Source organism: Sceloporus undulatus, chromosome 6, assembly GCF_019175285.1.
Source record: "Sceloporus undulatus isolate JIND9_A2432 ecotype Alabama chromosome 6, SceUnd_v1.1, whole genome shotgun sequence".
Lineage (NCBI taxonomy): Eukaryota > Metazoa > Chordata > Lepidosauria > Squamata > Phrynosomatidae > Sceloporus > Sceloporus undulatus.
In genome coordinates, this window is record NC_056527.1 from 117,964,619 (window position 1) to 117,987,492 (window position 22,874).

General features: G+C 45.1%; 1 protein-coding gene across 4 annotated transcripts in view; it reads right to left on the reverse strand.

Annotated features, from left to right (window-relative positions):
• NLGN2 (neuroligin 2) overlaps positions 1 to 22,874 on the reverse strand; it is a 69,790-nt gene that overhangs the window by 12,139 nt on the left and 34,777 nt on the right. For all 4 annotated transcript variants that reach the window (XM_042474131.1, XM_042474134.1, XM_042474132.1 and 1 more), the window contains 3 exons: positions 8,400 to 8,549; positions 3,965 to 4,150; positions 2,215 to 3,004 (listed from right to left, as the gene is read on the reverse strand). In XM_042474131.1, coding sequence (XP_042330065.1) covers positions 2,215 to 3,004; positions 3,965 to 4,150; positions 8,400 to 8,549 — 1,126 coding nt within the window. The remainder of the gene's footprint in view (positions 1 to 2,214; positions 3,005 to 3,964; positions 4,151 to 8,399; positions 8,550 to 22,874) is intronic.

A 22,874-nucleotide genomic window follows, 5' to 3' on the forward strand; every position in this document is an offset into this window, starting at 1 on the left:
CAGTACAGGCATTTAACTGAGGCTGCACCTGCTTTGCAGCAAGAACACAAAGAGACAGCTGTGTTAGTCTGTAGAATCAGTATGTAGAGAGAACTTGTAGCATCTTTTAGACTAACTGAAATAAAGAAGTTGGCCACATAAGCTTTTGTAGACTTAAGTCTATTTCTTCAGATGCATCTGGTGGAGTGGAAACCAGGGACAGACATATATATGCCATTGGTATATGCTATATATATGTCATTAGTTTATGCCACTGGTATATGCCACCACTATCACCAGTCTGGACCAGTCTGTGTACATGAACTTGACGGTCTCCCACAAGATGTCCTTGCCTTCTAGGCTTCCATACAAGCTGTTGACAAAATTGGAAATGGTGAAGTTGAAGCAGCCAGCTGAAATACTCTTTTGATCATGCTTGTTGTTGTTGTTTTGTGCCTTTCAAGTCATTTCCAGCTTATGACGACCTTAAGGTGAGTCTCTCAGAGAGTTTTCTGGAGCTAAGAGGATGTGACTCACCCAAGGTCTTCCAGTGGGCTTCCATGGCTGAGCAGGAACCCAAACCCTGGTCTTCTGGGTCATAGTCCAATGCTCAAAATATTTTTCTTTTGGTTGCCTGCTCCTTTTAGGATTCAGTACAAGCTGGCAAAGGCAAATCCCTTCTGAACAGATCTTGCCAAGAAAACTCTGTGATTGGTTCGCCTTAGGGTCACCAGAAGTTGGAAATGACTTGAAGGTGCACAACAACAAACAAGCTGGAAGCTAAGCAGGGTCACCCCTGGTTAGGTCTTAGAGGGGAGGCCACCAGGGAAGATCAGGTCCTGTAAGCTGTAGTTCAAAGGAAAGAACTGGCAAAACCACCTCTGACTATTCCTTGCCTAGGAAAACCCTCCGCAATCCATGGAGGTGCCATAAGTCGACAAGCAATCTGAAGGCACCTAGACCCACGCTGCCTCAATACCCCAAAGGCACCAGATCCCATATCATCTTGGAAGCTAAGTAGGGTCAGCCCTGGTTAGCGCTTAGATGGGAGACCAGCTACCTTTCAGAGGAAGAAGCTGGCAAAACTACCCCTGTGTATTCCTTGACTAAGTAAACTCTGGGGAATTCATGGGGTGACCATGTCAACATGTGCCTTGAAGATACATACACACACTCACAAGCTGCTGCTTCTAACACTGAGTCCTATGCAGCCTCCCATCTTTCGGCCCTTATTTCTCTTTACCAGCCGGCTCAGGCTCTGTTTTCGAGGAGCTCCAAGCTTCTCACTCAAACCAAGGGTTTCTTCTTCCTTGGCTCAGCTTCATCCTTTCTCACTCGCTGCTCCAGACTCCTGGAATTGCCTCCTTCAACATTTGCAGACTGCTCCTTCCCTCATTTCTTTTAAAATCTCAATTTAAAACTCACCTTTTAAAACTTTAACATAATTCTGTAATCTTGCATATCTTGGTTATATGTATAGTATTTGTCAGTTGGTTTTATATCATATTGCATTGGGGGTTTGTTCGTTCTATTTCTGTTTGGATAATTTATTTTATAATTGTATTGCTTAGTTTTATGTTGTATTACTCCTTCCTTCTGCTATATGAGTCTATTTTAGACTGCACACTTTGCCAAGGCTGGATGGGTTTTTTGTTGTGGCTCTTTTATTTGTAAAGTACCAGGTACAATTATTGTTGGTGTTGTTGCTGTGTGTCTTCAAGTCATTTCTAACTTATGTCGACCCTAAGGCAAACCTACAACGGTGGTTTCTTGGCAAGAGACTTCCAGAGGGGTGATTCCTATTGCCTTCCTTGGAGACTGAGAGAATGTGACTTGCCCAAGGGTCACCCAGTGGGTTTTATGGCCAAGCTGGGAATCGAACCCTGGTCTCCCAGCATCCTAGTCCAATACTCAAACCACTACACCATGCCAGTTCTCATGTACAATGATGGCACTATATAGTGGGCCCTCAGTATCCACTTGGGTTTGGTTCAGGGACCCACCGTGGATACCAAAATATGTGGATGCTTAAGTCCTATTATATACAATGGCATAGTAAAATGGCATCCTTTATAAAAAAACGTTTTTGAGGGGGAATATTTTCAAACCATGGTTGAATCTATGGATGTAGAATCTGTGAATACAAAGGACCAAGTGTATAAATAAATAAATAAATGATAATTGTAATAATCATCATTATCACCACCACCAAAAATGACATGAACATAATCTCACCCGGTCTTGGCGAAATTGGTCCAATAGGTCATGACAACCGCGCTCAGCATGACGTCGTTTTTGGAGAAGTTGCAGGGAAAGAGGTCCGTGGCTCCGATCATGGGCACGCCAAAGACGTAGGGGATCTCGTCTCCATGGGCTGCGTCGGCCCACTCCGGCCGCGTGTCAGTTTGGCAGTGGTGGTAGAAGGTGTAGAAGTAGACAGGTGACTGATACTCAGCGTGGAGTTTGGCAGTGGCGACGGCGGGCGCAACCCACTGGTGGTCGGTGAAGAGGGCCAGGAGGGTTTTACGCCGCATCTCGCCATTGTCCCGGTCGGCCCAGTCTGTGTACATGAACTTGATGGTTTCCCGCAAGATATCCTTGCCTTCTGGGTATCCGTACAGGTTGTCGACAAAGTTGGAAATGGTGAAGTCGAAGTAGCTAGCCGAAATGCCGTCTTCGTTCTCCATGGAGTCCTCCACAAACTTCAGGCCTTCTCCCTGGTTGACACCGATGAGAATGTCATAGTTGAGGAACTCCCCTTGCTGCATGAGGATCTCGGGGTCATCCGGAACCACGTCCCCATCCACCACAGGGCCAAAAGCGATATGGTAACGTGCGGGCTGGATGTCTTGGTCTACCAGCTCCCGGTAGGGCTTGCGCCGTAGGCAGTCGACTGTATTACTCGTGTCCATGTGGTCGCAGCCCACCTTGGAGGCCAGCATGCGGGTGTATTTCAGGGGCTGGTAGTTGACCGACCAACTGGAAATGGCCGTCCCACTCTGAGCGATGGCTTTCTGGAACAGACCTGTGAGGATGAAGGAGAATAATCAGTAATAAGGTTGTAGGGTATCTAAAGAGATCCTGTAGCACCTTTGAGACTAACTGTGTGAAAGAAATTGTAGCATAAACTTTCATAGATTTGGTCTGCTTCCTGAGATGCATGGATGCCATGCTGTCGCATGCACGAGCTCCATTCATTTAAATGGGGCTTGAGCATACGTGTTATTTGTTTTACACAGGGGAGTCTGGAATGGATCCCCCGCGTAAACAAAGGGCACACTGTATTCAAAGGCATAGCCCTGTTCGTTTGGAAAATCAGTATGCAAACGGATCTTGACTTACTGACACACTATACTTATTGTAACGCTGGTTAACATGCCAGCCTCGTAAGAGGACTCTTAGCCAGTTTATCATATCTCCTTTCTGTATGCAAAGGGATCTTGCAACACCTTGGAGACTAACTGAAAGATAGAAGTTGGCTCCACCAAATGCATCTGAGGAAATAGGCTCAAGTCTATGAAAACTCATGTTACCAACTTTTTTATTACAGGCCCCACACAGACAGGCCATAATAACGCTGCTTCAGGTCACTTTGGAGGTATGCTGTTTAAATGATGCATGTGTTCTAAGAGGCCAGAAGCCACGCCAAAGCCATGCTCCAGTCCTTCTTGCAATCCAGAAAGTGAGGCTGCAGTCAGAATTCATGCGGTTTGCTCCTGCTTTAACAGTCATCCCTTCATCCGATGCAATACTGGGATGTGTAGTTTGTTGTGGCACCAGAGCTGTCTGATAAAGAAGACCCATGGACCCATGACAGTTAAAGCGGTTTCATAGAATCATAGAGTTAGAAGAGACCACAAGGGCCATCCAGTCCAACCCCCTGCATTAATTCAGCAGTGTAGATGCAGCCAGAGACAAAACACAGAATTTTCATTCAGATCTCTAAAGGGAACCAGTGTAATCCCAGGAAGTTTAGAAAAGTTACCTTCTGAATGGTGGGAGAGGATGAGAAGGTTGACGCAGGAAGCCCCAGCTCCCGAGCCAAAGATGGTGATGCGCTCCGGGTCTCCCCCAAAATGTCCAATGTTCTCGTTCAACCACCGCAAGGCTTGGATCTGGTCAAGGAGGCCATAGTTTCCCTTGGCAGATTGGTCGCCAGTGCTCATGAATCCTGCAGAGGAACAAAGGCAGATCATGGCTTCAGGGAGGATGATTCTGGGCAATCGCATTGGTTGCCAGAATGAATTTTGGGGGTGGGTAGGAAGGGAAGGAACTCCCAAAGAAACTCTGAATATTTTAGCTATGGCTATTCCCTTGCAAAAATAGAAAGCCACAATTAACTGTGTGCCCTTTGGTCAAAAGAGCCATTGTGGTCTGAGTGTTGGACTCTGGGGAACCAGAGTTCAAATCCCCACTCAGTCCTGGAAATCCACTGGGTGACCATTGGCAAGGCTGCATCTACACTGGAGAAATAACTCGGTTTGGCCCCACTTTAACTCTTTTTTTTTTTTTGACTCAAGGCTATGGAATTCTGGGAGTTGGAGTATGTTGTGGGGCCCAGAGCGGAGCGAACAGTGAACATAAAGGGGACAAAAAATAGCAGCTTTTTACTTCCCGAAAGTAAAAAGCTGCCATTTTTGTCACCTTTATGTTCGCTTTATTTTCCCGTTATTTCACTTTTGGAGAAATGCATGTGAAAAACCTCCCGCATTTGTAGGTTTTTTCTATGTTCAAAATCTCATTTCTGTTCGGGATTCTGCTAGTGTGATAAGGTCCTATATGTGAGCACAGATTTATATACAGTTGACCCTCCATATCCATGGATTCTGCAACTACAGACCATTCAGCTTGGAAATATCCCAAAAGAAATAAATCCAAAAAGCAAACCTTGATCTTGCAAATTATTATAAGGGACACCCTTTTTTTACTACACCATTGTATATAGTGAGACTTGAACATCCACAGATTTTGGTACGCGAGGGGGGTCCTGCAACCTAACCCAATGATATCAAGGGCCTACTGTATTCCTATCCAAAAAAATCTCAGCTTCAGCCAAAGCCATTTTAAACTGTATTGTTTTATACTTGTTTGTGAAGTCGAATGCTTTCACGGCCGGTATCCATAGTTTTTGGTGGGTTTTTCAGGCTCTGTGGCCATGTTCTAGAAGAGTTTATCGTTTCACCAGCATCTCTGGCTGGCAGAGCATTCTCTGAAGATGCCAGCCACAGATGCTGCTGAAACGTCAGGAATAAACTCTTCTAGAACATGGCCATGTAGCCTGAAAAACCCACACAAAACTTTTATACTTGTTGTTCACCACCTTGAGTCCCTATATTGGGAGAATCATCATCATCATCATCATCATCATCATCATCATCATCATCATCATTTCCCAATAGGACTAGGAAAGAATCGTGCCTGGATCCCTGGAGGCTGTTGCTACTGGTGCTGCTGGTCAGAGTCAACAATACTGGGCTAGATGTCAAGGGTCTGTCTCCAGTATATAAGGGTAGCACCCCATATTATTACATAGAAACTCCCAGCTTTAATCCTCAGTGACCTCTCCAGGTAAGGCTACAAGAATCCAGGCTGAAAACCCCACTTGCAAGCCATGGCTACTGCCAGTCAGAGTTGGGCCTCCTGAGCTAAATCGCTGGCTCAGCCTAAGGGCAGATTCTGGTCTCTCTGGCTCCTTCTTTCCAAGCCTGAGCACTGGGGGATCTGCTCAGCAGCCCATTCCCTGCTCTTCTTAACCAATTAGCTCAAAGTGAGTCTTTCAAGGAAGAAGAGAATGCTGCCCTGCCTCCATTTCAAACAAAAGGGAAGCGATCGAGAGGCCTTTCTTCAGCCTCTGCTAAAATGCTGCATCTACACATGACCATTCTCCTTTAAAATTAATCATCGCTCCGTCCTGGGGCCCTTTCGCTAGAGATAACGAGGCCTTGCTGTTAATTATTAAAAGCTTTTTAATGAAATATTAATTTCGGCTGTGCCTGGGTAAATTTCACACCCATCGGGGGAACAAAGGGAGGGGGACGGGGAAAAGGGGGACCTTGCACCAGAACCCGACGGGAGATTTAGCAGGGAGCCAGAATCTCAGGAGGTCTGAGTGTGGGTCCAAATCTCTATTCAAAAGTCCACAATAAAAGTAGAGTTAGTTTCCCATATAATGTGGTATCCGGGTTGCTGACCCCTTCTGCTTGCAAGCCTTTTCACAGGTTGTCTTGCCACAAAACTGTATCTCCTGTTTTATGGGGTTTTCAGTGTGTACATAAAAGGACACTTGGGGGGCACAGAGACCCTAGGGAACCTACTTTTTGGAACAAGGACTTTAAGTTACACTTAGCCTAAACAACCTAAAGGCATCAGATCTCGTCTGATCTTGGAAGCTAAGCACGGTTAGCCCTGGTGTGTCCTTGGAGGAGAGTCCAACAATGGATACCAGGTGCTGAAAGCTCTATTTCAGAGGAAGGAACGAGCAAAACCACTTCTGAAGATTCCTTGCCTAAGAAAACCCTCAGAAATTCATGGGGTTGCCATAAGTCGATAGGCAACTTGAAGGGACATACAAACAGAGAGGTTCTAAATGCCCCAAAGGCACCAAATCACATCTGATCTTAGAAGCTAAAAAGGATCAGCCCTGGTTAGTCCTTGGATGGAAGACCAGCAATGAACCCCAGGTGTCATAGGCTCTATTTCAGAGGAAGGCAGTGGCAAAGCCACCTCTGAGTATGCCTAGCCTAAGAAATTCATGGGCCACCATAAGTCAACTGGTGACTTGAAGGGTGTGCACACACAAGATGTGACCTTGGTCCCTTTTCTCTAAATGCTGTAGGCTGGAACTCCCAGAGCACAAGAAAAGGTGCCTGTATAGACTGTCATTCCCAGAATCCCCCTATACTGGCTCTGGGATTCTGGGATAGGCAATAAAAGAAGAACCCTCCCCAAACCCAGAAAGACTGCCATTGAATCCCAGGTACTGTAGGCTCTGTTTCAGAGAAAGGAAATGGCAAAAGCTACCTCTGAGGATTCCTTGCCTAAGAAAACCTTGTGAAATTCACAGGGGCCTTGTCAGCAAAATAAACCGGACTCCCCAGGTCCTCTCCATGGAGAGTCCAGATGACACATGGCCCACATCCTAGTTGTGGTGTGAACTGATCAGACGAGATCCAGCATGTTCAAGCATCAGAACTGGGCTATACTCCCCTTGAACCAAACTTCAGAAATTGACATTTTACTCTGGTATTTCTGGGACGATCTAGAGCACCAGGGTGGCTCTTTGCAACACATCCCACTATGCTACCCAGCATGACCATTGCTGCTGTCAGTCACTTGATCTGATGTCGTATGAGTCTCCCAGCAATGCGCTGAGGCTGGGCATCTTGTTATGATCTCAAAGCAAAGTGACCAATGGCAGCGGCAGATGCACCGGGTGGCAAAGCAGGATGCACATGTGAACAGCCGCCCTGGCACCAGAATGGAGGGCCAGGGAGCATGGTGGTTTCAGGGTACTTCCAATACCAGGATACTCTGGGCTGCCCCTGAAGTATCCTAGCCCATGCAGACAAGGCTAGGGTCTTCATAATTCGATAGCTGACTTGAAGGCACATGCAGACACACGCACACAACCAGAACTGCCATTAGTTTGGCAGACTGGGGGACTGGGGGAGTTGTCCAAAAAAAGTAACACTTCCAAGGTCTGGTTTAATGACATACAATTCTTGTATGTTAGTGAGGCTCTTCCCAGATTTCAAAGCCCACAAACAAGGGTTTGAACAAGTGGCCCTGAGTAACACCCAAAGATATTTCCTCCACCCCAAAAGCAGGACTCTTGATTTCTTGCATAGTGCATCTTGTGGGCTACATGTGGCCCTTTGACCCCATTTTTGTGGCCCCAAACCTTACCCAAACCCATCAATTTTTTTAAAATGGGTGTGATTCCAAGACATTTGCCCAAAATCACACAGAAAGCCTCCTAGCACGGGAAAACATGCAAAACTACCTTCCCAGAACCCTGTACTAGCTCCCATCCGTTTCCCTCTCCAGTCCCTCTTAAATTGGTAGTAGGATGGTTACCATTTTTGAGAGGGACTGCAAAAGAAAATGAAGGCATTTGGGCTTTCTGTAAGAAGGAGTGTGATGAGAGGGAAACAGGTTCTTGCCTTCCCTCCCATGCACTCTTGGCCTAGAAAGAGATTGTTTTGCAAGGGGGAAATGCAAGAAGCAGAGCTTGCAAAAATAACTTTTTTTTGGGGGGGGGGGGGTGACCAATCTCCAAATTCTCCAGCTCCTAGGACTGGGGAATTCTGGCAGTTGTCATTTCAAAAAGTAACTTTTGCAAGGTCTAGAGGAGAAGCCATGGCTCTGGGCACCCACTGCCCCTCACAGGGTGGGCCAGCATGCACCCGCCTCCCCCGTACCCAGCACGCCGAGCCGGTAGTTCATGGTGACGACAATCACGTTGCCGTACGCAGCCAAAACGCTGCCGTCGAACATGTTCCCCGTTCCTTCCATGTAGGATCCACCGTGGATGAAGAGCATGACGGGTTTCTTTCCGCTATCCCGGATATCTGCGAGATGAGAAGGGAAGAGACCAGACAACGTGAGGAAGGGAAGCAGGAAAATAAATCCCCCAATTTTCTTTCCTCCCAAACCAAGGTGGTTTTTTCTTTGCCAACAGAAACACTTGCCCCTCTTGTACCCAGTCCAGGATAGGAAATGGCCCCACGCATTCCAAGGCTGTGTTTTCAAAACCACTACAGCTTTATTTGGACACAGAACCCAACCCAGAAGCCATGCACCAATAACTATGGAGGTGTGCATGAACTGGACATGTTGGAATGCAAATCAGAGGGAGTTTTGAGGTGGGACTGCATTTTTAAGCAATGCAGATGGTCAAAGTCAAAGTATTCCTAGCCTCCTACAAGGCAGTGGATGAGTATTAATGTGGGAAGAGGGGAATGGAGCATGGATAGGAAGACTGCCATGAAAGTTGGGATTGCAGTGGCAGCTGGTGGCTTCTGAAGGTGCATCCACACTGCAGAAATAAAGCAGTTTGGCACCACTTTAACTGCCATGACTCTGTCCTACAGAATCCTAGGATTTGTAATTTCATGATGGATGAGAACGCTCCAACAGAACAGGTTGAATACCTCCCCAAACTACAAATCCCAGGATTCCACAGGTTGGAGGCAGGACAGTTAAAGTGTTTTCCCTCCGCTTTATTTCTGCAGTCTGGAGTCATCCTCAGTCAGGAGGAGTGTGATAAACCCACTTCTGATTTAATTCCGGATTTAAAGGGACCATTCCCCAAGGTGCTGAACTTCACATCCCCATTTGAACACTTTGAAGAACTTCTTAACAAAATCCGGCACATGAAAGGAATCGAAGGAGAAGCAGATTGAGTATCAAATACATATGGTTTTAAAGAAGTCACCAAAAATGCAGAGAAGAACCGGAAAGAGCAAGGCAGGAAGTCTATTTTCAGCAGAAGAAGATGCATGTGAGAAAGTGCGAGAGTAAGTGAAAGGTATGAAGAAGTGAGGTTTGAAGAACCAAGATGGTGGGAATGAAAAGGAGTAGAGAAAGGAAAGAGTAAGTATGATGAAGGCGTGAGGAGAACAAGAGATGATATGAAGTGGGATGCAAAGGTATCTGGCATGGTTATGACATGTTTAGAAAGACTGTATAAATGCATAAAGAGATGAAACAAGGATATATATTTATATATGATTGGAAGAAGTAAAGAAATTACTAATGAAGACAAACTAGAGTATATTTGATGTTGGTGATGTCATGATGGTAGGATGTTTGGGGTTATTATAAGTGATATGATGTGGATGTTTATGCCATGTTTTTAATGCCATGGACAATTTGTAAATTTGTTGAATTAAAATTATTTTAAAAATAAATAATAAATAAAACCTGGCACAGATTCATTGCGCTCCTGACCTCAGAAGCCATCGCAAAATGGAGGACGCAGAGTTAAGACGATGGGGACGGAGATAAAAAGTTTTATATACTGGAAAACCAAGACTCTCCAATCCCAAGAATGGTATCTCCCTGGGGTCAGATCTTCCGGAGATGAGAGACAGGGTCAGTAGGTGAGGAGGGTCAAGGGCCAGAGGCTAACCGAAGCCAGGAAATGGGCAAAGTCAAGCGACCCATTCTTTGCAGCACAAGTCAAGAAGGTTAGCAAGGAGGATATGCACACGCTTCTTTGACAAGTTCTAGCTCACTTCCTTTTGTAAAAAGGTGAATCCGGGGTTAAAGAGCTTCAGCACTTTGCAGCCTCCTTGCCCCCGAACCGTGCCTCTGGGTTTGAGGAATCCGTGGCAGGGGACTGAACCCCTCGGCAGAGCGCCCCCATCCTCAAATCCCTTGTTCCATTTCTAGGTCACATCCCATTTCCATGGCAACCTGGAGCCTAATTAATTCGCTGCAAGGGGAGAGCGTTAATTAGACGCGCCAAGGCCTTAATTAGCCGCTGCCACTCAGAGCCCCTCCCCCTTGCCTTTCTGGAGGGAAACAGATGGGGAAGAGGGTGGGGCCAATGGAAGGAAGGCCCCAGGCCCTGGTACATGCATGTACCTCCTTTGCACACTCAGCATTTTGCACAAGTTCCAATGTTTTTGGACAGACCCCCCCCCAAGACCCTCTGTTCCCCCCTCTCATGCTAGACTAGCTCTTCATTCAGTTCCCTCCTCCTCCCAATGGTCCCAGTTCCAAACACAGGGCCATCACTAGTAGGCTTGCCATATCCCGCCTGGGGGCGGGACTTTCCCGGTTTGGGGCGGGTCCGCACGGTCCCGCCCCGGTTTGCCCCCGCCCCCGGGCAGGATGTGGCAAGCTGAGGGAGGCTTTCCCGCGCCGCTTGGGCCTCCGCTCTCCAGCGCGATCGCGACGAGGCCGGGGGCCCAGGTGGCGACTGAAAGTCCCCTTAAGGCGGAGGCTTTCAGTCGCCGCTTGGGCCTCCGCTCCCCGCCGCAATCGCGGCGAGGCCGGGGGCCCAGGCAGGGAGGGAATCCTTCACTCAGGGAGGCTTTCCCTCCCCGCCTGGGCCCTGGGCCTCGCTGCGATCGCGGCGGGGGCGGAGCCCAAGTGGCGAGGGAAAATGTAGGACAACAATTTCAAATGTAGGACACATGTTTGTGTGTCCTACATTTGAAATTTTTGTCCTACATTTTTCCCGGTTTCAAGGTCCGGAGGCATGGCAACCCTAATCACTAGGGTTGGCATCACCTGCTGCGGTAACTCATGGTGCCACCACCCCATTAACCTTCTCCACCCATACAACACCATACAGAATCCATAGTCATGCTTGTTGGACTCATAAATTGCAATTCCCATATACAGTGGGTCCTTGGTATCGGCTGGGGTTTGGTTCCAGGATTTCCCTTGGATCCCAAAATCCATGGATGCTCAAGTCCCATTATATGCAATGGGCTATTATTAGTAGTATTAGTATTACAGTGGGTCATTGGTGTCCACTGGGTTTGGTTCCAAGACCCCCAGTGGATCCCAAAATCCATGGATGTTCATGTCCCATGAGATTGACTTAGATTCGAGTTCTGGATAGGTAAGATTTGATGTTTTGAAATAAAAATTTTAATATATATACCTGGGGTCCCTCCTTTCTCCTCTTACGGAGCCTCATCCCATCTCTTCAGCATTCGAAAGGGACGCAGTGGAAGTTCATAGATCATTTCTGCCCCAAAGCAGATAGCAATAGCAATCGCATGGACAGTTGTCCTTCCATTTGCGTGGACTTCAGATCCCCGACCCTCACTTACTCACGAGGAGTAAATGGAGGGGGTTAAAATGGGGGGGGGTGCTTGTGGGCACGTGCCAACATTCAAGCCTATAGGGCTTGAACAAGTGCGAGTTTCTATTTTCTCAGGGTGGTCCAGAACGGATCCCTCACGAAAAAGGAGGGCTCTCTGTACATTTCTATGTCACTTATCAGTGAACTAGAATTACCTAAGTGGTTGACAATGTGTAAGCCAAATGGTGTTTGGGAAGCAGTGATGTCACTCCTATTTAGGGTGTCATCCGATGTGGTCCGCACCCCGTGCACTCCGGTTGTGACACCACGGTCTGAACACACTCATTACACATTGGAGATTTTCACATGGGGACAGGATAGGGATGAGATCGTGTCCTTAACCCACGTGTGACTGTGATGGCACAAAAGGTTTTCAAATCATAGCGCCGATCCCGCCATTTACCTGTCATTAAGGTAGGATTGCATCAACGCAAACTTCCATTAATGCAATATGCCGACCAATGTTGCTTTAATGACAGGTTAAAGGTGGGATAATGACAGGATAAGTGTGACTTCATCTGAGAGCCTTTCATGCAGTTGCCATCATTCCTGCTTCCTGGACGGGATAAACGCGAATCCCATCTGAAAGTCCTTCTTACAACTGCGCAGGGATGTCCTTCATCTGATAATCCCCATTGTCCTAACCTTGCCTGGATAATCGCACAACTTGATGTTGCCTTGTAGGGATCTGCATGAATTCCCCCACTGCATGCTGTAAATGCCAGTTATGGGCATGGGCATAAAATGTCAGCCTTGGCTTCCAAAATAAGGATTCTGCCCTTTGCAGAAATTCTAAAATGCTAGAAATTCCCCAGATTTCTAGCACTGCAATAACTTAACTCTTCCATCACACATTTAGATATATCCAAAGAAAAGGGGCCAGGAGTTACCAAAGGAACGTGGAACACCGCAAAGAGAAAAGTTGTACTCGGGAACAGTGGCCTCCCTTTTCTGCAGTGTTAGAAATCTGGAGAATAAGGGGAAATTGAAGGAGGCAGCATTCTTATTTGGAGGCAACACTCTCATTTAAAAGGCCTGTGCATTTAAACCAGTCTCTCGCACACACATAATTTGACAACACATTCCGGAAGTCCTTTTTTTGGGACTGGCAGAATGGTGGACGGCACCAAATTCACACCTTCTGGGGCGGAGGGGTGGGTGGATCTCACGACTCTGAGGCACCGTTTCCAAGATGGGAAGGTGAGACAGGAACAGATTATGTAATCCTAGCTATGTGGCAATTAACATTCTTGATGGGAATTTTAAAATACACATCGTCTTTGGATGCCACTCTTTGCAGAGCTGGGGAAAGTGACCTTTTTGGACGACAACTGCCAGAATCCCCCCAGCGGCCACAGCCACTGGGGGGATTCTGGGAGTTGTCGTCCCAAAAGGTCACTTTCTTCCTTTGTGATGAGACATCTGTACAGCCATTGTTGCCATCAGTGATCGATTGGTCGTGTGATACATTCACACTCCCATGTTGTGCTGTATATACTCATGTATAAGTCTAGAAATTTTAGTCCAAAAATCGACCCAAAAAACCTGGGTCAACTTATCCATGGGTCAATGTAAGTACTGTACCTTAATTCATATATATATATATATATATTTATGGTGCCATCCCCTTTCTCTGAATAGAGTGGTAAAAGTGGGAGTTTAGTCCATCCTGGGAGCACCAAAAAGAAGCATGGCTCCCCTCTACTCTCTCATCCATTTTTACAAATTGGTTTAGTACCAGAGAAGTGGTTGTATCATTAGATGGCTTGTCAGGATGATCACAAACAGTTGTGTCTGCCAGAATTTTCTAAGTTCTTTGGCATACTTTCCATGGGTCATATCAAAATCCATACTTTTGGCCCTCAAACCTGCCCCCGACTTATACATGAGATTGACTTATAGTCGAGTTCTGGACAGACCTAAAGAAATCAGGGTGGCAGAAGTGAAAGGATGGCTAGATGTGAACACACAAGCAAGGTGCTTCACATCTCCAATGCACAGCTATTGTGGAGTTCCATGTGCAACCCTATGCTGCTACAAAATACCAGAAAATACAAGCGAACTCTTACACAGACATGCACACGCAAGCACTGCTCAGAATCAAATTGGTATCTTTAGACATGGGTAGATTTGCACGTGGGAGCGACTGGGCGTTTTTGGATGCTGCGGAATATCTGTATTCAGACATGTTGGGGCTTCAGACTTGCACCGTTGTGCATAATGTCCCTTCACATGCGGCATTCAATTCCACAACCCTGCCGCACAATACCGGGCAGCTATATAAATATTAAACTATTTCGCCCATATAAGTGAGGACAAATAAGTTTCAGTTTTCTCCCTGCTGAGCAGAAAACAAACAAACAAGCATTCCTGTGCATTTGGTATTTCCGCATCCGAAAGTGGTTCAGGAAATTATTCTGCATAGAAATACACCTGGGGATATATTTTTTTGCATGAAAATTATGGGGTTTTTTAATTATTTTTTACATACATAAAAATGTTTCCAAATAGCCACACGTGTTTTTTTTGTCCAAGATTGCTGTTTTTTTGTGCACAAGGCAGTGATCTAGCAAAACACATGAAATGAATTTCAGCAGGGATAGATGTGAGGTATTACATACACCTAGGCAAGAAAAATGAAAGGCACAAATATGGGATGGGTGATACCTGGCTTGAAAGCAGTACATATGAAAAGGTTTGTGGGGTCTTTAAGCATATGCTTTGAGAATCAGCCACTTCTGGAAGACCTTGGTGACGCATAGGTCAGCTGACAAATAATGTCCCATCCAAAGTCTTTCAGAACACTATATAGGGCACGAACAGACAGGCCAAAATAAAGTTGCTTCAGGTCACTTTGGAGGTATGCTGTTTAAATGATGCATGAGTCCCAAGAGTCCGGAAGCCATGCCAAAGCCATGCAGCTTTGGTGCAGCTTCTGGCCTCTTAAGATGCATGTGACATTTAAACAGCATCAATGGGGATGCTTTGAGTGTACGTTCCTGCATGGCTGAAAGAGACTGGACTGGATGGCCCTTTTTGGGGTCTCTTCTAATTCTATGATTCTATCCTTCTAGTTGTCTTGTCACACAGCAACCTCAGACACCAGGGAGTTATGTCAAGCTACATCTCACTTGACCAAAGGATCCTTGAAGCGTTTGTCCAAAGCAGTAACCTTTTCCAAATTCTGCACCATCTCCACATCTTGTGATGACAATTCCAGGAGGGGCTGATGGGTTGTGTGAAGGAATCTCCTTTCCTTGTCCTGAACTGAACTGCGGACTGGGATGTCCTCTCAGGTCAAGGGCTTGTTGTGTGAGTGCTTGCAAACCCTTGGCCGCCCGAAGGCCTTGCATAAGGAACGCAGCCACTGGATAGCTGTTAGCAAGAGGCTTCGCAGCAGGGACAAGGTTGGTCAGACTCAACCGGCGGGAAATGAGCGCCAGAAGGAGAGTTCCCACTTTCTCAGAGGGCTCCATTAACTGCACCGTGGGTGCAATCATTGCGTTCCCCCAAGGAAGTGGGTTTGAATACTCCCTCGTCTTTACAAACCTTTTCCAAACAGGTTTGTCTGCCGAGGAAAGCCTATCCTATAGAACTGCAAAGCACAAGGGGAGGATTCTGGGCAGGGTTTGGAAAGGTTACTTTATTTGGAATTAAACTAGAAAATAAGAATAATGAGGAGGAGGAGGAGGAGGAGGAGGAGGATAATAATATATCCTGCCCTTCTAGCAAAATAGGGACTCAAAACTCAAAAACTGTCAGATGTTCCAGCTCCACCGGCAACTAGAGATGATCATCTAGTGTTACTGAAAATGCAGTCAGACCTTAGAAAAATAAGCTTTCTGGGTAAGGATTACAACTCTCATAATCCAAAAGGCTGGGGGATTCTGAGTGTTGTAGTCCAAAATAGCTGTAAATCGAAAAGCGGAGCCTCAAAAACAACTTTGCCCAAGCTTTTATTCAAGTGGATATTTTGGCCTGAGAGCTGATGGTTGTCCCAAGGAGAGTAGACTCCTTGAATCAGGGGGATTTACAAATGTGTTGACCAAACCGTAGATTGGGTCTACTTTAGTCGGGGCTACACATAGGATTCAATTCATGATGCGTGCGCAGTTTACACGGTGGTGTAGTTAAGTCTGGATGGAGATCAAATCTTGTGTCTGAAGGTGCCTTCATGTCAACTTATGGCAACCTCATGAATTCCGCAGGGTTTTCTTAGGCAAGGAAGACCCAAAGGTGGTTTGGCCAGTTCCTTCCTCTGAAATAGAGCCTCCAGCATTCCTTGGTGGTCTCCCCCCAAGGCCTAACCAGGGCTGACCCTGCTTAGCTTCCATGATCAGATGGGATCTGGTGCCTTGTGTGTGCCTCCAAGTCTTAGTTGGTTTATGGTGACCACATTAATTTCATAGGGTTTTCTTAGGCAAGGAATTCTCAGAGGGTATTTTTCCAGTTCCTTCCTCTGAAAAATAGCTCAAAGCACCTGGTTTTAGTTGGTGGCCTCCCCTCCAAGGTCTTCGTTTCCAAGATGGGATTTGCTGCCTTGTGTGTGCCTTCAAATATCTTGTTGGCTTGTGGCCAGCCATTAATTTTATATGGTTTTCTTAGGCAAGGAATCCTCAGAGATTTCTCTCCAAAATAGAGCCTACAGCAAATGGTATCCGTTGTTGGTCTCCTATCCAAGTCCTAACCAGGGCTGACCCTGCTCAGCTTCCAAGATCAGATGGGATCTGGTGCCTCTGAGGTATTTAAGCAGGGCAGGTTGGCATTGCTCTTGCCCTTGGGCAAATTAATAAGAGCCCAGCAGTTTCTGCAGTTTCTGGAAATGCCTAGCTGTGAGCAACGTCTGATTTTCAGAAACCCTTGCTGACTCCCCCTTACCTTTACATCTTGGAAATTTTGTCTCAGACATTAATTCATTGCTTCCAATTCATTGAAAAAGGGGGGAAAGTCTGCAACAATATTTTGCAAAACTGTAATTGGACTGTTAAATCGTCAAAGGCATTCATTTACATTTCTAGGCACTTTAATTTATTACTTGTCATTTCAGTACTTTGGAAATGCCACCTTTTTAAAGAATGTTTAACGATTTAGCCAATTAACAAATGAATTGACAAGATAAACCTGCTTAAATTTCTCGATATCCTACATCAGCCGAACATTAATGCGTTTAAACTTTAACGTGTTCCAAGACACCGTTATAAAGACTCGGAAACCTAATGAAAATAATTGAACATGCTACATTTTGATGAGTTTAAACGTAATTAAGTTCAATTTTAATGTGTAAACAAAACTAACACAAACCTTTCCATCTTCTGGATCAAACTGAGGATCTCACCCAGCCCTAATAAGGCATCTTGAAATATGGGTGCATCTACACTGTAGAAGTAATGCAGCTTGACACCAGTTTGATACCACTTTGACTGCCGTGGCTCATTCTATGGAATCCTGGGAATTGTAGTTTGCTGCAGCACCACAACTCTCCAACAGAGGAGGTTAAATGCCGCACAAATCCACAATTCCCAGAATCCTATAGCATTGAGCCAGAGCAGTTAAAGTGGTATCAAACTGGGTTATTTCTGCAGTGCAGATGCAGCCTTCTCAGTTGTGGACGGACTGATGGCACCAAGGCTGCCTTCTTTTCAATGCCAAATGGCTTTTTATTAAAACCCTTTGGTACCTAATTTACTTTTAAGCATTCGCGCTTTAAAATAAAACAAAACCCTTTTTGCCTTTTTAAGCTGCATTAACTTGTTTTGAGTTGTTTAGTTCATTTTCCTCTTGGTTACATTTCTTATTGATTTTAATTTGGAACTGTCTACATTGTTTTATATCTTGTTTTATCTGTTCGCCGCCCTGAGATCTTGGGATCAAAGAGATGGATAAAAACATGATAATAAGGCAATAATTAAAAACAGCTTAATAGTATGTTAATTGTAACTTTTGGTACACTTTTCGCTCCCTGTGTAACAACATGAGCCTTTTTATTCAGTATGCAAAAGGAACATTTGCACCTTTGTGACTAAACTTTCATAGACTAGTGAGTTTATCACACTGGGCCTGATTTCGACATTAAAGAGAGAGTAAAGCGCATTTAAAGCATCCCACAAATAAAGCGAAAATGGAGAGTAATTGCGCAAATGATTATCACATGCAATTGCGCAAAGAAAACGATATCAGAAATGCATTGTTGCTGAAATTGTGAAATTAAAAAGATGCGCACAATGCTTCTCTGTGACCACTTTAATGGCGGGTTTTGTGCAACGTTGTGTGAAATCGTTTCACATAATTACTCAATTTTTCTGGGATGTTCCTGGGATAAACATCTGATCTCCTTCATGTGATAAACTCCTAGGTCTACTCCCTCCAAAGTGACCAGACGTCCTCCTTTTCCAGGACATGTCCTACATTTAAATCTACTGTCCAGAAGGTATTCCAAAATGTCCTCTATTTTGAGCATGCATTTACTTTTATGGTCATGTTTTTAGCTTTTACGTTGTAATGGCCTACTTTTTCTTTCTGTTGAATGTCCTACATTTTGTGGCGCCTTGTCCTCCTTTGTGGTGAGGACACCTGGTCACCCTGAGCATGAGAGAACCCCTGAACTGTGGGAGCCATTTTGCAAGGGCACAGGATTCAAATTTTGCACACTTTCACTGTAAGACTCAGTGTATTTACATATATTCCATAACATTATCCAACAAGTTGGTTCCTGTTCAGGGATTTATTACAGATCATGGAGAAATGACCTCTCTCTTCTTTTTTCTGGACTGCAACTCCCAAAATCCACCAAATGGTGCAGTTTCTTGAAGAGCATGGGAATTGCAGTACAATAAAGTAAACTTGCAGCAGGAGAAAGGGACAGACCTCTGAGGACTATACCACTTTGTTCTTACCAATAAGATGAAGAGGAGATGCTTGCAAGCAGAAATCTAGTAAATGAAGAAGAAAGGTTCTAACCTTTTCTGGGGTTTTTAAAAAACAGGAAGTCTGAAAGGGGATTTTTAACAAGTGATGCTCCAGTCAAAGTGATGCTCCTCCAATGAGTAGAGCTGGTGTTGAGATGGAGGAAACACATGTATCCGAAGTATTAAAAGGAAGTACAGTAGAGTCTCGATTATCCAACAATCCGGATTATCCAACCTCGCTCTCAGTGGTTTCTTTACATTTTCAGAGGACTGAACTGTTTATACAGTACATATTGTACGTCACAATGTTGATCCGCGATTTCTTTACATTTTCAGAGGGACTGTTTCTACATGACAATGTTATTCCTATAACGTTATGCAATGTTACTTTTACTGTTACTGCAATATCAAGCTTCAATACGTTTGCAATCATAGTGATTTCAAGGCTTTCTTGGACCCTCTAGTATCCAACATTTTCGGCTATCCACTATCAGCCCCCCCCCCCGGTTTATGTCGGATAATCGATCTACTGTACACACTTTTGCTTTGGCTGTAATGGGGACCCATGCTTCTCCCATGCTTTGTGTGATTATCACAGCCATGCGCTGCCTTGAAAGCGTTTATATCTGATTTCAAAGCGACCACAAAGTCCTCCTTCCGTCACATCAAAATCTGGAGGATTTTGGTTTCTTTAAGACTGTGTTTTCTACAAAACAACCTGAGGATACATCCATCCACACTGCAGAAATAATACAGTTTGACACCGCTTCTGGGATTGCAGTCCTCATAGAAGTAACTTTCTGGCTTGGATGTCCTCAAAGAGAGAGTCTGCAAACATACGCGCGAGTGGGATGTGTGTGTATATGTCTGTCGTTTTTCTCACAACGACAACACACTTCCCACCATTTCAGGTTAATTTTTTTTTGCGGAGGGATGACACGTCAAGAGAGTTGCGCTTTGGCATTGAATCATCAGCCCAACATCAATCTTAAGAGTTCAGTTTCACTACGGAGCCTGAAATGGGAGCAAGAACCTCATACCCAAGAGATGGGAGTGCTACTATTCGCACTGGGATGGTATGGTTATGCGACGCTTGTGACGTAGTCATGCAACGGTGCATGTGCACAGCAACATGAAACACCAACTGCAGTGTGCAAGGCATACAGAAGACACAACAGCTTCACAAGCCCAAAGAATGCAATCTGACACCCACTTTTAGGCTGTGTAAGTCCATCCTATAGAATCCTGGATCTGAAGTTCTACAGGTCTTTAGCCTCTTCTGCCAAGAAGGCCATGCCTCACAAAACTACAATCCCAGGATTCTGTAGGATGGAGCCATGGCAGTTAAAGCTGAGTCAAAACTGCATATTTCTACAGTGTGGCTGCACCTGTATTTTTTAAACATTCCACTATAGGGACTTCACATCAGACAAAAATATCCAGCGTTTCTGTAAGGAAACTTACGCTTGTTTTAAGGCACTAACACAGTGGTCCCCAAACGTCTTCCTTCAAGAGATTTCGGACGTCAGTTCCCAGGAGTCTCAGCCATGTTGGCCAATAGCCTGGAATTCTGGGAGATGAGTCCAAATCCCTTAAAGAGCACGTTTGGGGACTACGCACTAACAGGATGCCAGCTATATTATTATTTGTATTAATTTACATTTTTCATAGTATGTTTTTTACTTATTATAGTAATATTTTATTAATTTTATAATCTTATTGTGTTGGTTTTAGATTGTGAGTGTTAGGTAGGATTTTGTTTCTATTTGGATCATGTTTTCTCTCCTTTGCAAGTGTTATGTAAGCCTATGGCGCTATACAAATAAAGATAATAATAATATAAAATATACCTTTGCAAGGACTAACACTCCCAGCATCCCTCTTCAACATGGCCAGTTGGCAGGATGTTGAGAGATGTAGTCCCAAAAAAGATTTGCTCAGTTCTGACTTCATTCTATTATATATTACTATTACTATGCTACTACGCAATTCTATGGTATTGTACACCATCTTTCACCAAACTGTGACTTCAAGTGGCCAATATGTCTACCTATAGAAACACACTATGCCTCTTAGGGATTTAATAGTAAACTGCTTGCAAATATAACAACTGCTTAAAAAACAACAACCAGAGTAGATTCCCAAGACTTTTTGTTAGTATCCTTGTAAAACTACATTTAGGATGTGAAGCCGATGCTGGTAAAAATTTGTGGAGGGAAATGAAAGCTGCTTTATTCTCCGGCACTGAGGCGTTCCTTATTGGAATAACCTGATTTGTCAAATTGCTTCATCCTGTACTTTTCTGGGTGTGAAATTAATGCAATTCATACACACATTTGCTATTTTCTGCAAAACTGGATCTGTAGATCTTTTGAAGCCAAGATACGCTTTCGGAGAAAAACTACCCTAGCGCTTCCTTTCAGTTTTTAGCCTTTATGATAAATCAAATTACCACTATACATAACTTTCTCATTCATACTACGTACTACTACACACACACACACAAACACACACACGAGGTTACCATATCCTGCCTGGGGGCGGACTTTCCCGGTTTGGGGCGGTCCACACAGTCCCGCCCCGTTTGGCCCCGCCCCTGGGATTCCCCCCCCCCCAGCGAGGCCTGGAGGTGGCTCCGCGATCGCGGAGTCCTCCAGGCCTGGCGGGCTTGGGAGATGCTGTTTCCCAAGCCCCAGCCAGGCCTTGACAAGGTTTAAAAATGTAGGACCTTTTTTTTTAATTTCCTGGCCAGGAAATTTAAAAAAAAAAAAAAAATAGCCCTACATTTTAAAACCTTGTCCTACTCTTTGCCCGGTTTGAGGTCCTCAGGATGGCAACCCTACACACACACTATATACATCTCTTGCCCATTGGAACCAATCTGTCTCTCCTATAGGTTCCTAATCAACAATATGCACATGTGGTGTATGTGTGTGTGTATATATGTATATATATATATATATTATTGTGTGTGTGTGTGTGTGTGTGGTATACTAGCAACCAAAGCTTCGAAAAGTAACTTTGTTGGAGAGTTCTAGTCCAAAAAAAAGGTAACTTTTCCAAGCTCTGGATCTAACATTGATGATGGACCACAGATCAGTGATCAAAGGAGCACAGAAAAGTAAATCCAATCCCCACCATTTTCAGCAGAAAAGAAAGAGGCTCACAGGTTTATGGGAGAGCTGTTTCCAATATTTTGCGCTGTGACCACAGTTGTTCCTCAAACTGACCAACAACTCCTACACCCAAGCCAGCATGTCTAGGGAGTGATGGGAGTCGCCATCCAACACATTTGGACACATCCAGTTGGCGAGGTTAAGGGTGGGAAACCTGCAGCTCTACAGGAAATTTGGACTCTAACCCAGCAGCCCTTGTCAGGAGAGCCATGTGAGGAATGCTGGGAGCTGCAGTCCAAACACATTTAAGGACAGGAGGGATTCGCACTGCTGGGCTACATGGATAAATGTGCCTCGTATTTTTCAGCCAAGTGAGGCCATGCCCCATTATGGGCTGCATTTCTAAACAAAATGGCATCTTTGCTTGTAAGCCACTCTGTAACTTGGTCATGCTGAATGGGGGATTCTGGGAGCTAGTCCAAAAAGCAAATTCCCACAGGTGCCAATAAAACTCTTCAGAGCCTCCAGGTATTGGCAACTCTCAGCCCTTGTTGCTAACAACATAGCCGCATTTTGGAAACTTGGTTGGCTTTCAGTTTTTGCTTGCTCAGCTCTCGGTTACAAAATGCTGGGTCAGCTGTATTGCCACCTCCCATGTGTTTCCCCTTTCGGTCCATAGCCATAACTACCCCCCACTTCTACCTCAGCCACTACAAACCCCATGATGCACTGTAATGAAAAGCCAGGCTAGAGACTACAGGTGGGGAACAGTAGGCCACCTGATGCCTCCAGATGCTTTGGACTACACACCCATTGGCCAGGGGACTAGGGAGTTGTAGTCCTTGGCATCTGGAGGAAGATGCCACCTCCTGTTCTCCCATGACGCCAAGCCTGAATCCTATTAACAACCAGAGTAGTATGTGGGGTGCATCCACATTGTAGAAATAATGGCAGTGGATCACTTTAAGTGCTGTAGCTTCATGCTGTGGAATACTGGGATTTGTGCTTAGGAGCCTCATTCCCACTTACAGACAAATCGGTGGGCAGATC